Here is a 13334-nt window from a genome sequence, read left to right as displayed (position 1 = left end):
ACTGGAAACTGAAATAGCCGACTCAAACATTCTGGAAATGCAGAATGAAAGAAAAGTCATCAACTTTTCTTATTTTACTGGCAGATATCCACTGGTACATGATCTGTTCTGACTATGGTATGTCACCTCATTAAGACAATGCTACTTTTGAATTACATGCACCTTTCCTATAGTGAAATGTGCTTTCTTTACATGAAAAAAGCAATTCCAACAGTATCCTCAATGTGTAATGACTATAACCAGAAGAATACCCTTTCCAGTTTGTCACTATCGATCATGAACTGCAGCAATTAAAACCTAAAACCAAGAGCTTTTTTTTTTTTTTCCTCTCTCTTTCTGGTATTAGTCACACTTCCAGGGGTTTAGAAGTTGATGACATACTTTACTTTTGACCAACAGAGTCCTCTCCTAATTTACCCCATATTCAGTAAGTGACAAGCATGTGTTTTCCTCCCAGTCACAGACAGTCAACAGTTACAGAAGTGAAGGGCAACATTTTCTCCTGGTCCTGTGTTTAATGACTCAACCACCATTCTTCTGAGAAAACAAATTGGAGCTCCCCATATTCAAAATTTCTGCCCCTCTTTCTCTGGAGGATTCAAATGCACAGTTAATCTCAAGAACTCCTACGGCTAAGAACAGCATGCAAACAGAACAAATAAGGTTTTCTCTTGAGGGACAAAATAAAAATCATGCTGAGGTTTATAACTTTGAATAGCAGCAACACTCCTCCAAACCCTTGAAGTGTGCTCAGAAGCAGCTGGAAGTCAATGCTGCACATGGAGTTTGGAGAGAATATTTTAGATGTGTACTCTGCTAAACAAGGTTTTAACTCCCTGCACAACCAGAGGCTCCAAGTACAGCTCTAAGTTGCACCACAGCAGTTTAAAGAATAGTCCCAACTGAAAGGGAAGTAGCATTACTTGCATCACTGTTGAACTCACCACCCAAGAGAAGGCATCTAAGATAGACTGACACTTATCAATGCAATGACCAAAAACAAAACAAAACAAACAAAAAAAGCATACTGATTTACTTTTTAATTGCAGTTTTAGTAGAGGACATCTGACAGAGAATTTTCAAAAGCATATTTACTGTATGGTTTTCTTTCAGTAACACATTTAAAATCCCATTATTTATACAACACAGAAGAGCTCCCCACAGCTCCATTGTCAGGCACTACTGAGATCCAATTCTTTGCAATACTGTAAAAAAATATCATGCAAAACCAGGGCTAAGAGATAAACTTACTGCTTTTTTTGCATTCTGTTGCTCGGTCCACACTGAAGTCTGGAAGTCTGATAAATCCTTCTGCTTTTTCAGCCTGCAATGAATAAACAGCTCAGATCAACCAATTGGTAAACTACCAGACTCCAATGCTTAACGTTATTTAACATACAAGTGCTTGTTTTTGACAGCTTTTTTATACTGTAAAATATATTCTCATCACCATGGGGACGCATTAACACCCAAAGTTTTGGCTGATATTTGGAAACAAGAACTATTCCTACACAAGCTATTATTTGTGCAAGTCCTGGATGCAAGAAAGCTCAGGAGCTTACACTCCCATCTATGTAAGCAAGAGATTGTGAGCATAGGATTTGTTGTAAACTTCCAAATAACACAGAACCTGAACAAGGAAAGATCCTCGGCTCATATAAGAGTGCTGAGATAGATTCCCCTGCCTCCTCACTTCAGAGTTGTTTGTTGTTGCTGTTTATTTGTTTTAAAATCAGAATATCTTTTTCTAAGATTCATGATTAAGTCATAAGTCAAGTCCAGTCTAAAATTGTCAAGGGCAAAATTTAGGTTTGGACCAAACAAGGACTAAAAGTAGCATGGAGGTAGAGGAACCCAATTCCTTTTCAGCCATCCATGATCACACAACCTGGTTCAACAAAGAGACCAGCCAAGCTTTGTGCACATAGCATGGAAAATGAAACTACTGAACCACAGCTCTAAAAACAGCTCTAAAATCAGAAGCCACCCAGAAGAGATGGGTGACTAAAGAGGAAGGAATAAGAGTTATATCACCATTTCTGGTGTGTCTGTTACATGCAAGCTCAAACAAGCAAGCATATGTTCCATTATACAGCATGCATGTCTGTTATACAGATGCTTAACAGCAACACATATAATGATCTATGCATATTCAAAAACTAAATGTCTGTAGCAATAGGAATTCAAATGTTACCAAAATGACCCAAGGAGGGTGGAGGAGGGTCTCCCCTGGGTAATTGTAACATGGACCATTTTGTTAGGTCACCTATCTACTCCTGTACATGACCAAGGCAGAGAGAGGCAACAGGGGCTGCTCCCACTCCAGGAGGTGGGAAGGTATCAGTGCCAGGGGATGTTCCCAAGCAGATGAGCTGCATTGGCAGACTGTGTGAACCAGACCCAGATGATTTTGACCACCCAGCAATCACTCCCTCCAAAAATTCTCTGCCATGGTTCAGGAGGTAGCAAAAGCCAGGCAGACATTTCAAGTAAACTATTTAGACACAGTTGCCCCTTTCTGTAAGGGAGGGCATTTACTGAGCAGTAACATCTCTGTTCCAGGTCAGCTGGACTCTGTACCAGAGTGGCTTCAGCAATATTGAAGTTACCAGTTGGCCCCAAATCCCCATTTTTCCTGCCTGTAGCTGAAACATTTCTTTTACTATATCTATCTACATTTACCTGATCAGCTGCAAGAGACTAGGACTGCTCCTAAGAGGATCAATAAAGCAGGCAAAAGCCTGTAGCATATAACATCAGAAAAAAATGATAAATGTACTTTTCAAAATATAGAAAACATTCATTCCTGAATCAATTATTTACAGCTCCCAGGACTTATCCCTGGCCATATTACAATTCTGAAAATGTACACTGAATTAAAGCAGGTAAAATATACACAATAATTACAAAGACAGAGAATAAATGGAGATTGATGACTGACAGCATCTCAAGCTATATTATGCATGAATATGAAAAGACTATAAAAAGATGTTCATCAAGACAAGTCTTTGAGCTTTAATGTTTGAAAGTATAAATCTCTTAGAACTGAAATATGGATACAGAAAGGATATTTCAGTGAGCGGCTTCCCTGCACCTCTGCATATGTTCTTTTGTATACGGTAAATCACAATATAACCATTATTCCTCCAGTTTACATGCATTAAATATTCAAATCAGAGGTTTATATTTTACATCTTCACCAGTAAATGGTTTTGCCTGCTCCAAGACCAAAAAAGCAGTGGAAGGGGTATTGATTTATTTATTTAATATTTTCTTTTGGTACATGAGAAACAGTAATGTTCATCAGCATCTGAGCTGAAAAATCTTTGATTTTGCAATGTGGCTTCATTTGTACAGAAAAATGTTTATTTGTTATTGTGGGTTTTTAACTTTCTCTTTTTATATTTGTACCTATCAGATTTGTTCAGAGCCTGTCTGGGGATCTTTTGTTGCCATTCCACAGACTGGAATTTAGTGAGACTAAAATCATGGAGACATAATAATAATTGATTAAAAAGAAATAATTACAAGATTAAAAAAATACAAGATAAAAAGAAAATGTTTGTTTTTAAAATATGTATGTTTCAAACAATTAGACCTTAAGCTAATATTTCTACCTCATAGTACAGCAAGTATACAGAGATGAGTAAATGAGGAGCTCTGTTCATGGGCTGCATTGTACTGAAGATACTAAATGTACTGTCCTGCATTCCTGTACCACAAAGAGTGGTCATTTACTAGGCCAAGTGCAGCAGGGACACTGAAATTCTCAAGATCAGTCTATAAACACCAGAGACTGACCTTAAAAAAACTGTTAATGTGGTATCAAAGCTGTTATTGCACACTGTTGGATAAGAAACTTCTACAATGCTAGTTGCTTCTCTGTAGTATCAATCAATAGTGTCCAGTATAAAAATAAAATAAACAACAAAACACAAATAAAATAGGAGATCCAGAAGACACTTTGAAAAGGAATATATTGAACCACCTTCTCACCCACAATAAACCATCCTGTGGGAGACTGGGTGACTAGTTTTTGTTTTTTTGTTTGTTCGGGGAGGGGGGAGGAGGAGGGGGGGAAGAACTGACATGTTATGAATGCTATCACCACTCAGCCAGTTTTACTATTGGTGCACTAGTCTAGATGGCAAGACAGCATCCTGTAAATTGTTTAGGATGCTGCACAGACAATCATGAGGAGATTAAAACCAAGCATTAGATAAATACTTTATACAAGCATTTGAGCATTCAGATTATGTTGGGCCACTGAATCAACAGTATGCTGTTACTCAGCATGGGGACACTCACCTGGAGTGCTCCAGCTCATGCAGAGATGGAACTTAAACTTGAAGGACTAGTATATTCCATGACTATGTAAATTAAAGGAACAGTCTCTAAATTTCTCAAGGAGACAGAGCTGTAGCCTTTGATTTCATTTACCAGTTTTACTATAGAGAAATCTCATCTTATGCAGTATCTGACATGTTCCAGTTAGTAGAAGATGATGTTCAATGCATCACATTCTGTCTTTACATTATTTCTGTCAGTGATTTCATATTCATTTACAAGAAAATTTTAATGTTTCATTTTATGTACAAGTGAAAGGAAGGAAGATAATGGTGTGAATTTTAGGAACAACTTTTTGTTGTTTTTAATGCAATATTGGTTGCAACTCAGATGTGCCATCTGTGTAATAGAAAACAGGTGTTTGATGGACATGTAGTTCCATTTTCTAGTATCAGAAAAAAGGAAAGGAAAAAAAAAAAGGAAAACAAAACTTAACAGCCAAACATTATGAGCTTATGAGTGTCATTGCAGTCAACAAACTGAATTCCAAACAAACATGAGGAACAGAACATATGGAAATCATTTTGGTCATCACTGGGATAAAAATGACATTTTAAGACAATAGAAATGTATAGAAGTCCTAAATATTTTCTTTTCTCTGAAATGTTATTGCCAATGTAATTTTAAACATGCTATTATTTAACTCCCCCATTTCACTCAAGCTTCCTTAAGATTTTAGTGCAATGCTGTAAAATAGCCCTAAAAACTCAGAGACTTTGACCTGTTTCCTATTTAATCAGGATGGTTAAAAGAATAAGTTGCTACATCTTGTGTTTTTTTACACAAGTTAGACTAACATACAAATCTACACTTTTTTTGCTATGCTCAATTATGGGAAAATATTTTCAATAATAAAAACTGTCTCTGCAAATGCAGAGGGCAAAAAGAAAACAACCACTTCACACACATACATACAAAACCTTTTAGTCCAAAAATAATCAAATATATTTATGAAACATATTGAAGGAACCCAACAAAAAAGGCTAATGCCCTTTTTAGCTTGCCTCTCAAAATACAGTACAAATTTTATAACTTTAGCAGGTTTAGTAAATCATTTAATAGACCTTTCTCAATATTTAAAGTGGATGTAATAATGCAGAAAGGTTAAAAAATAGTGCTGTAAAGTGAAAATATTCAGTTATTGCAGGACAGCTCCATTCTGCATCTCAAGTTACACCTGCTGGCTTCATCACAGTGTTTAAGCACTACCTGCAGAAGACCTCAGGGATGCTGGAGGAGCAGTTCAGTCCTCAAGCCTATTTAGTGGTTTTGTTTTGTTTTGTTTTTTCTGTGTGTGTGTTTGTTTTTTTTCTCTCTGACAAGTACTCCAGTGGGGTGACCTGTAGAGCTGTGAATAATTTGTGTAGCATATTAGACCAGAGGTTCCTGAAACCCTTGACACAATCAGCCAACATCAATGACTTCATATCATGCGCGCAAGCAGTTACTATAACTCAAAGGTGAAAGATTCCTGTTTTAAAAGACTGCAATTATACAGTTCCTGGCAAAGCTCTTGGAGTGAGGACCAATTTAAATGCAGTGAATGCAGGGAAAAAATACAAAGACAAATAGTGACAGTAGATCACAGCCTGAAACCCTTTGATTTTATACTTATATTTCTTTTCAGCTGAATCCCCATGACAACCATCATTAACACATCCTGTAAAACTGTATTTCAACATTACTTTGAAACCAACCGAGCTATCCAAAAGGCCTAACAAGACAGAGGCTTTTAGCCCTCTGTCCTTTCCAGACAACATTATTCACATAGCTGCAACAAGCACAAGATGAGCCAGAAGCCCAGGATTATACATGCCGATCTTCCCCCTGAACCCCTCTTCATATGCAGAAGTACTGATTCCCTCAAAGGTTTCGGTATGAGGGGCAGGAAAGAACTAAAACCAGTAAGGGTATGGCAGGATCACACACTGTCCTCTTCAACATATTTCAAGACACATGACTAAGGAGAACAGTAGTGAAAAGAGGGAAGCAAACATTGAGAGAGCAACTCTCCAAGAGTTTGGTATCCCGAATGAACTCAGAAAGTCTGACTACTCAAATTCATTTTCTGAAATTTTCTCTATTGCCATTGCAAAACCAACCTCTTCCCCCCCCCCCCCCCCCCTCCAAACAGCTTTCCCTCCCCAGACTGGGGAATGTCCATGCTACAAAAAAAAAGTTTCCCTGCCTCATATGATATCCGTGTGTCATAAAAAGAGCAAGTACATATGGGAAGATGTTTCAGAGCAGTCTGTCCAAATGTGCTGAGACCACAGGTGCCCTAACTTTTGTCTCTCAATACTTCAGCTAGCCACTCAAAGCTAATTTGGATTTGATTATCTGCTCATGCTTGCTTTCAGTAGGTGAGAAGCTTGACTGCTAAGGTGTCTGATTGCTGGCCATTCTCAGTATTTTATTATTTTTCCTTTTGAGCTGTTACTTTCACAAGGTATTTTACACTAAACTGAAGGAACAATTGTCTGCAAATGTCAACGAGAGTCCTACTTTGCTTCCTCCAATATGCCTGGTGTGAAAGACCCAGAACTGGAGTGACCTGAAGGCAAATTAAACCTGAGCAACAGAAACTTCGAGAGCTTTGGAGGCAGCAGCCTCAATACAGACTTCACCGAGAACATGATGTCAGCTGAGGTTACCTACCCAAATCCGGATAATGCGCATTTGTTGTTACAAATTCCACCCACTCCTTATTTTCTCCAGCTCTGCTAAAAAAAAAAGGTTAGGTCCAGCACCCTGTTGCTATGTTACAGTTGCCAGTGTCTGGCTGACTGCATTTTCTACACGGCCACTAACAAAACATACTTTTTTCTCACAAGAACGAAACCAGTCAGGCAGAGCTACAAGCAGTCAGCATAACCCAGTTCATTTGACCTCGGCCCCCGTCCTCCATCACTGCCTTTCACTTCGGCCTCTAAGAGGCCCATCATGGGACATCTCAAGTGTGGAGAGGCAAGGCTCCTTCTCCTTCAACACACACCCAAACTCAATTGTCACGTTGGATGCCCTGTTGTGACCAAGGATTAACACCACTGAAGACGGAAGTATTAAAGCCAGGGCATGTAAAGAAGTAAAAAGAAATATCAAGTAAGCCAGTGAATATGTTACTGATATTTTTTTCCTAAATACCAAGGTGAAGATATCTGTGAAAATACAATTGGTCAAATCCATCTCAGATCTAACTCAAGGGGTGGTACTAAACATGTTTCTGTCCATCATTTTAAGCAAGCATATTTTAGCAAAGGACACCTCCCCTCCTTTCAACACCCTATAGTTATTGTGATTCTGAAAATGTTACCTGAATCTAAATTTATGCAGAAGTTGTACTCTAATTGTCCAAAGAAACTTCAGATTTTTAACATAAATAGTGTAGAGGAGTCAGAAGAAAGCAACAGAGGCTCTACCAGCTAGCACGTTACAAGAAGTACTGTGATAGGTGAGAAGTCAGGACTGATATGTGCCAGAAGTATTTGAAGCTGTATGAACTCTTAGAATATATGAATGAATCTGAATGAGACTGCTACCTGTTCTTCAACCTTGTTTATTTTGGGGCAGTCAATGACAATAGGAAAGGAGGCATGGACTAAAATGACAAGCTCATTCACATGGCAATGCTGTATAGGAGCATTGGGATCTGTATGACCATGGTTTCTCTGAATCCTGAGAGAGGACTTTAGCCAGACCACGCAAGTAAGAAAAGCGGACAACTTTGCACCTTCTCTCCTCCCCCCATCCCCCCCATTCTCCAGAATGCAAAATTTCCCTTATCTTGCCTCATTTTGTTTCTTCTCAGGTTGACTACTCCTCAGAATAATTTTTCCAACAATTCTCATGTCTAAAATGCCTGCTAGCCATCCAGAGCTAACTTTCTTAACAAGTGCCGCCAGAGGAACAACTACAAGCAGTGGTTTAGAATGGTCAATGGATTTGCAGGATATTAACGCCACTGAGGAGTATCTACCAGACCAAGTCTTTCAAGCAAAATTACAGCAAGCATTGAAAACAACACTCTTTTTTTTCTCCTATTTTTCTACTCTTCTTTTTTCTTTTCTTACTTTTATGTGTGTGTACTTAACTTGGTTTTGAAAGGAAGCTAAATCAGGCTACCACAACCCCACAAAAAAAATAACACAACCCATGACCAGCACAGTTGTTTTCACTTTTGCCAAAAAAGAATATCTAATATCATTTTTAAAAGTCATTTAAGAAAGGTCTGTTACAGTTTTTATGATGTTAAAATCATAGCTGAAGAGAAAATGGGAATAAACTCTTTATCAGAACAAAGATTTGTTTCATAGAATCATAGAACAGTTTGAGTTGTAAGAGACCTTAAAGACCACGCAGTTCCAACCCCCCTGCCATGGGCAGGGACCACTAGACCAGATTGCTCAAAGCCCCATTTAACCTGGTCTTGAATTTCCAGGGATGGGGCATCCACAGCTTCTCTGGCAGGTTATTCCAGTGCTTCACCTCCCTCAGAGTAACAAATTTCCTCCCTATATCTAATCTAAATCTACTCACATACTCTCTTTTAATTTAAAACCATTATTCTTTGTTCTCATCACTACAATCACTGACAGAGTCCATTTTCCCGTAGCAAATTTGTTTAATTTATATTTTAATATTTTTTTTATATTTTTTTTTAATTTTATTTGTAACTTGAAGGAGACAGCAGAGCTTTAACAAGGATTATTGCAATAAAAATAGTCCTGTGAATAAAATCCAAATTGTATTTAATTTGTCATCAAATGCTCTAATAATTAAGACAGTTTTGTTTTTTTAATCTTCATCCTTTGCTGAGCTTGAGACATCCTGATTTCCAAGCAACACATTTGCATTTAGGAATCCTGATGACCATTTGCAATCCCACACTGAATCTGTTCAGTTTCACCTGATGTTGTTGTTAGCATCCCCTAATGTTCTGCATGCGCCAGTTTCTGGGCTTTGCCAGCATCATTATAATACAACAGAAGCTTTCTTAGAAATAGCAGTGCAAGAGAGTAAAGGGAATAACTATGTTAGAGTCTTCCTAGGACACACAAGACACTCTCTCTGCTGTAGCAACGGCCTGTAATAAAAATCAGCTTTTCCCTAGGAACCATTGGCTCTTTGCACTCAGCCATAACCTTCCATTAAAAACCCAGGTAGCACATCTGCAGAGTGAAGTTGCCAGATGCAGAGCACAGTGATCTACAAAGGGGATTCCGGGTTACTCTGAATTTCTCACTATGATTTCTTCCCCCCTTTTCAGTTTTTACTTCCTAGTTTTTTTCAATTGATTACATAAATCCAGGACCTGCTGTTCTTTGTCTCAGAGTATTTCCCACTCACACGGTAAGTGGAGTAGGCTATTTGGGTTGGATTGTCAGGAAGAGGAATGCTATCTATGCCAGCTGTCCTGAGGAAAGCTCATCCCCTGAACAGAAAGCTGGACCTTGAATTCAAAACACTGTGTCCTCTTGCAAATTTGACTTTCTGCATTGACTCATCAGAGCAGAAGTTAAAAATCAGCAGAACGTGAGAGACTTTAATCACAATGCTATGGATGAGACATCAGCCAAACAAGGAATAAATCATCACAAAGTGCCAGTGCACATACCTGCAATCCTACCATTTCAAACAGGGGAAAAAAAGAAAGAAAAAAAAAAGGGGGGGGGGGGGGAGGGAGAGGGAAGAGAGGCAAACAAAACCAAACAAATAAACAGATAAATCTTAGTGTGGAAGGGAATGAAGAAAGAAGCAGAGAGAGAGAGTTCTAAAATTTTAGCAAATTAGAAGTGAGGAAGCAGTACTGCTTCAAGCCTTGATAGCAAACTGCCTGACCCCCAAAACCTTTACCAGATTCAAATGCCAGCAGAGCCTGTGAAGAGCAGCTCTTCAAAGGGCAGAGCAGACTGCAAGTTAACATTTCACAAGTACTTACTGAACTAGAAAACACAGTTTTCTGCATGTTTCACATTCAAATAGACACTTTCCAAATTACAAGAAATGTCAGGGCTGAGAAATAAAGCCAGTCATTAGTACTTCTCCAGGGTGCATTTAAACTGTGACCCCAGCTCCCCTAGTCTCGGTCCCAGCAAATGCCATTCATCCATCCCTGGGCTGGATGGACGCTGTACTCACCAGCTGACTGCTGTACCAATACAGCGATGACTCCTTCAGCACGCACCAGAACTTTTTCCATTTGTTGCCAATGAAAGCTCCTTTTTCCTTCTTTTTGTAGAGCCATCCTTGGCAATCGGCTTGCCCCAGCTCCTTACAAGATATCCTCCGTCGGCTCATTGTGAAGAACCCTGTGCCATTAAAAATACAGTGTTCTGCTTGTTTAAAAGTACATTGCCAGGAAAGATGTTGCTGTCAATTAAAGATATCAACCTTACTTAGCGATCTTAACAAGTCATCCAAGCATATCTTAAAATATACTTAGAACTCACTCCGTTTTGTAATGGCTGTGACAGTAACACATGCCTTTGAAAGCCATTCTCATGTGCAGAAACAAAATAGTAAGCTATAGATAATGCAGATACTAATTATCATTTAGATAACCATACACAAGATTATTTTGTGAATTAAAAATATATCCTTGAATCCTTTTAAGAGAAGCATGCATATATTCCTCTTCACATAGCTGCACTGAAAAACAATACATCTATTTAAGTCAGCTAGAGAAAACTATTATGCCAAGTACATGAAAACCGTCAGTGTGTGTGTGTGCATGCATGCATCTGATTCTACCTCACTGATTTCCAGCTTTGAAACAATTAACATACCACAAGGATTTAGTCCAAAAGAACAGCACGTTGTCATTTTTTTCAGAATTGCTTCAAGAAACAGTGGAGTTAAAAAGCAGCCTTCCACCAGCTGAGCAGCAGTATAAAATCCTCACCCTCCCAAGATCAAGACATACTAAGAAAATAACAAAAGAGGAAGAGAAAAGAAAAAAAAATATCTCATTACCTTGACTTTTCTTTTTTGTCTTCTGACGCAAAGGAACCTGTAAGAAATGCAGGAAGGAAAGAAAAGAGGAAATTTCAGATTGTGTTGCAACATTTGTCTAGAAAGGGGAGGGGGAAGCTAGAGAAGGACGTGGTGGTGATGCTGGTGGTATATGCAGGATGGAAATGCATAACCCACTCACTGCTGAAGGGACGTTAGTAGCTGAAGCATAAACGTGTTAATTAGAATTGATGTATGTGGAGTTGAACCAGGGCAAATCTAACTATTATACATGTGTCTGTCTACTAGTGCTTCCTGTTTCACACACCCACAGGCAGCTTCTACTTTGCTTCCCTGAATCGTATTCTGTGTTCAGAAGTTAAAAAATAAAAGTTAGAAATCCAACATTTTAATGCTTCCATGAGGGGGATTTACAAACATAGGGTGATTAAAATACATGGCAGGTGTTTTATTGTCCTTTAGCATATTCTAAGCACCCCTATCCCTGAAAAAAGAAAAAAAAATAATTTTCTGCTCTTTTTTTTTTTTTTTTTTTTTTAGTACGGAAGAACATAGTTCCCCCCTACATAAGTAAGAGTTTCATATTTTTTAAAGAAAGGTAAATAAATCACACAAGCTTGGAAGATTATCCAAACTCTAAGATATAAAAATACCAGAAGTTTCCCATGCCATACTAAGAATTTTGGGTCTCTGCAAAAATAACATAATTGAATTATATTTTCATTATCAGTGTGCATATTTCATCCCACGTAAACACACAGAAAATGAAAGTAAAACAGAAGACCAGGGACTGAGAAAGAGGTCATCAGAAAATAAGGTTTGGGTTTTAGAGTAAATCCTCCACAGGCAGGCTGGCTGGCTGTGGACAAAGCACTTTACTTCTCTTGGCCTCAACCTTTCCATCTCTAGCATGGGAACAAAAACATTCACCCCTATTTTTTAGGAAGGTTTTGAAACCTCCAGATGACAAACGCTGGATAAGGTTATGTATGGTTTAATACGCTTGGCCACAATGTTGCTATGCAAAGCTAGTAACTACCTGATCCGCTGCAGAGCTACGCTAGAAACATTACTAATGCAGTCTCCGGACCTAACAGGCAGCTTTGGAGGAAAACAAAACCCCTTTTCATGTTCTTCTTGAAGGATTTGATGCCTCTTCTCACAGGTAAATTAAAGGTGAGTAAGCTACGCCATCTGGAAACAATAACACAAGAAACCACTGCCACCAGTACTTACAAGAACTGAAGCATTCTCTAGCCAGTTATCCTCGCAGCATATATCAGAGTGCAGAACTGCATATCGTAACTCTTGGGCTTATCTTGTGCTTATTTGAGATGACCTGAGCAACACATTCGTGATGGCTTTACCAGGAATGAATAATCCCAGATTCCTGCTTAATCATCATGTATTCTTCCCCTCTCTACACCATTTTTTTTTTAATTCTACCACGGCCTCTCAGTCTCCCTGACTATTCTCCATGACAACAGACAAAGAAAAGCAATGAGAAAACATATCAGCTATACTGAAGCTCCAAGATTTCCCCGTCCTGTACAGGCCACCTTTCATGTCTTCATTCCAAAGAAAGTAACACCCTATTTAGGACACATGGAAATAACAGAGAGCCACAGCGAATCAATGGGTCATGCAATCACACTCATTATTTTCCTTCAGTGCTACCAAAGTGGTGTTAAGGAAAGCAAATTTGAGTCAGCTACCCATAAGCAAAAACTGCAAAGCAGGTGATAGTGCATCTTTGCCATGATACTGTGGTGCGGTCATTTCATCTTTACCCAGCATAAAATTGTACAATGACAGGAGCACAACACTAACACAGGATGTGGCTCTCTGTAAACAGCTGAGGAAGAAGTAGATCTTTCCGCTAACCTTATTGATGATCAACATAGCATCTATGGCCTATGGCTCATCTGTCAGAGAGGGTTAGTATCCATATTACCTAAATTATCTGTTAGGGCCTGCTCTATATACAGACTGAGGTGGGAACTGATTACCCAGTA

The 13334-nt window shown here is 38.7% G+C and overlaps 1 protein-coding gene across 1 annotated transcript in view; it reads right to left on the bottom strand.

Annotated features, from left to right (window-relative positions):
- Nucleotides 1-13334, bottom strand: part of IPCEF1 (interaction protein for cytohesin exchange factors 1) — a 58816-nt gene that overhangs the window by 28568 nt on the left and 16914 nt on the right. The window contains 3 exon segments of the mRNA XM_040551132.1: nt 1248-1324; nt 10486-10655; nt 11320-11356. Of these exon segments, the coding sequence (XP_040407066.1) occupies nt 1248-1324; nt 10486-10655; nt 11320-11356 (284 nt within the window).

This window comes from Cygnus olor, chromosome 3 (assembly GCF_009769625.2).
Source record: "Cygnus olor isolate bCygOlo1 chromosome 3, bCygOlo1.pri.v2, whole genome shotgun sequence".
Taxonomy (NCBI): domain Eukaryota; kingdom Metazoa; phylum Chordata; class Aves; order Anseriformes; family Anatidae; genus Cygnus; species Cygnus olor.
The sequence above is the reverse complement of the archived record's forward strand: the minus strand, read 5'-3'. Positions and strand labels throughout refer to the sequence as shown.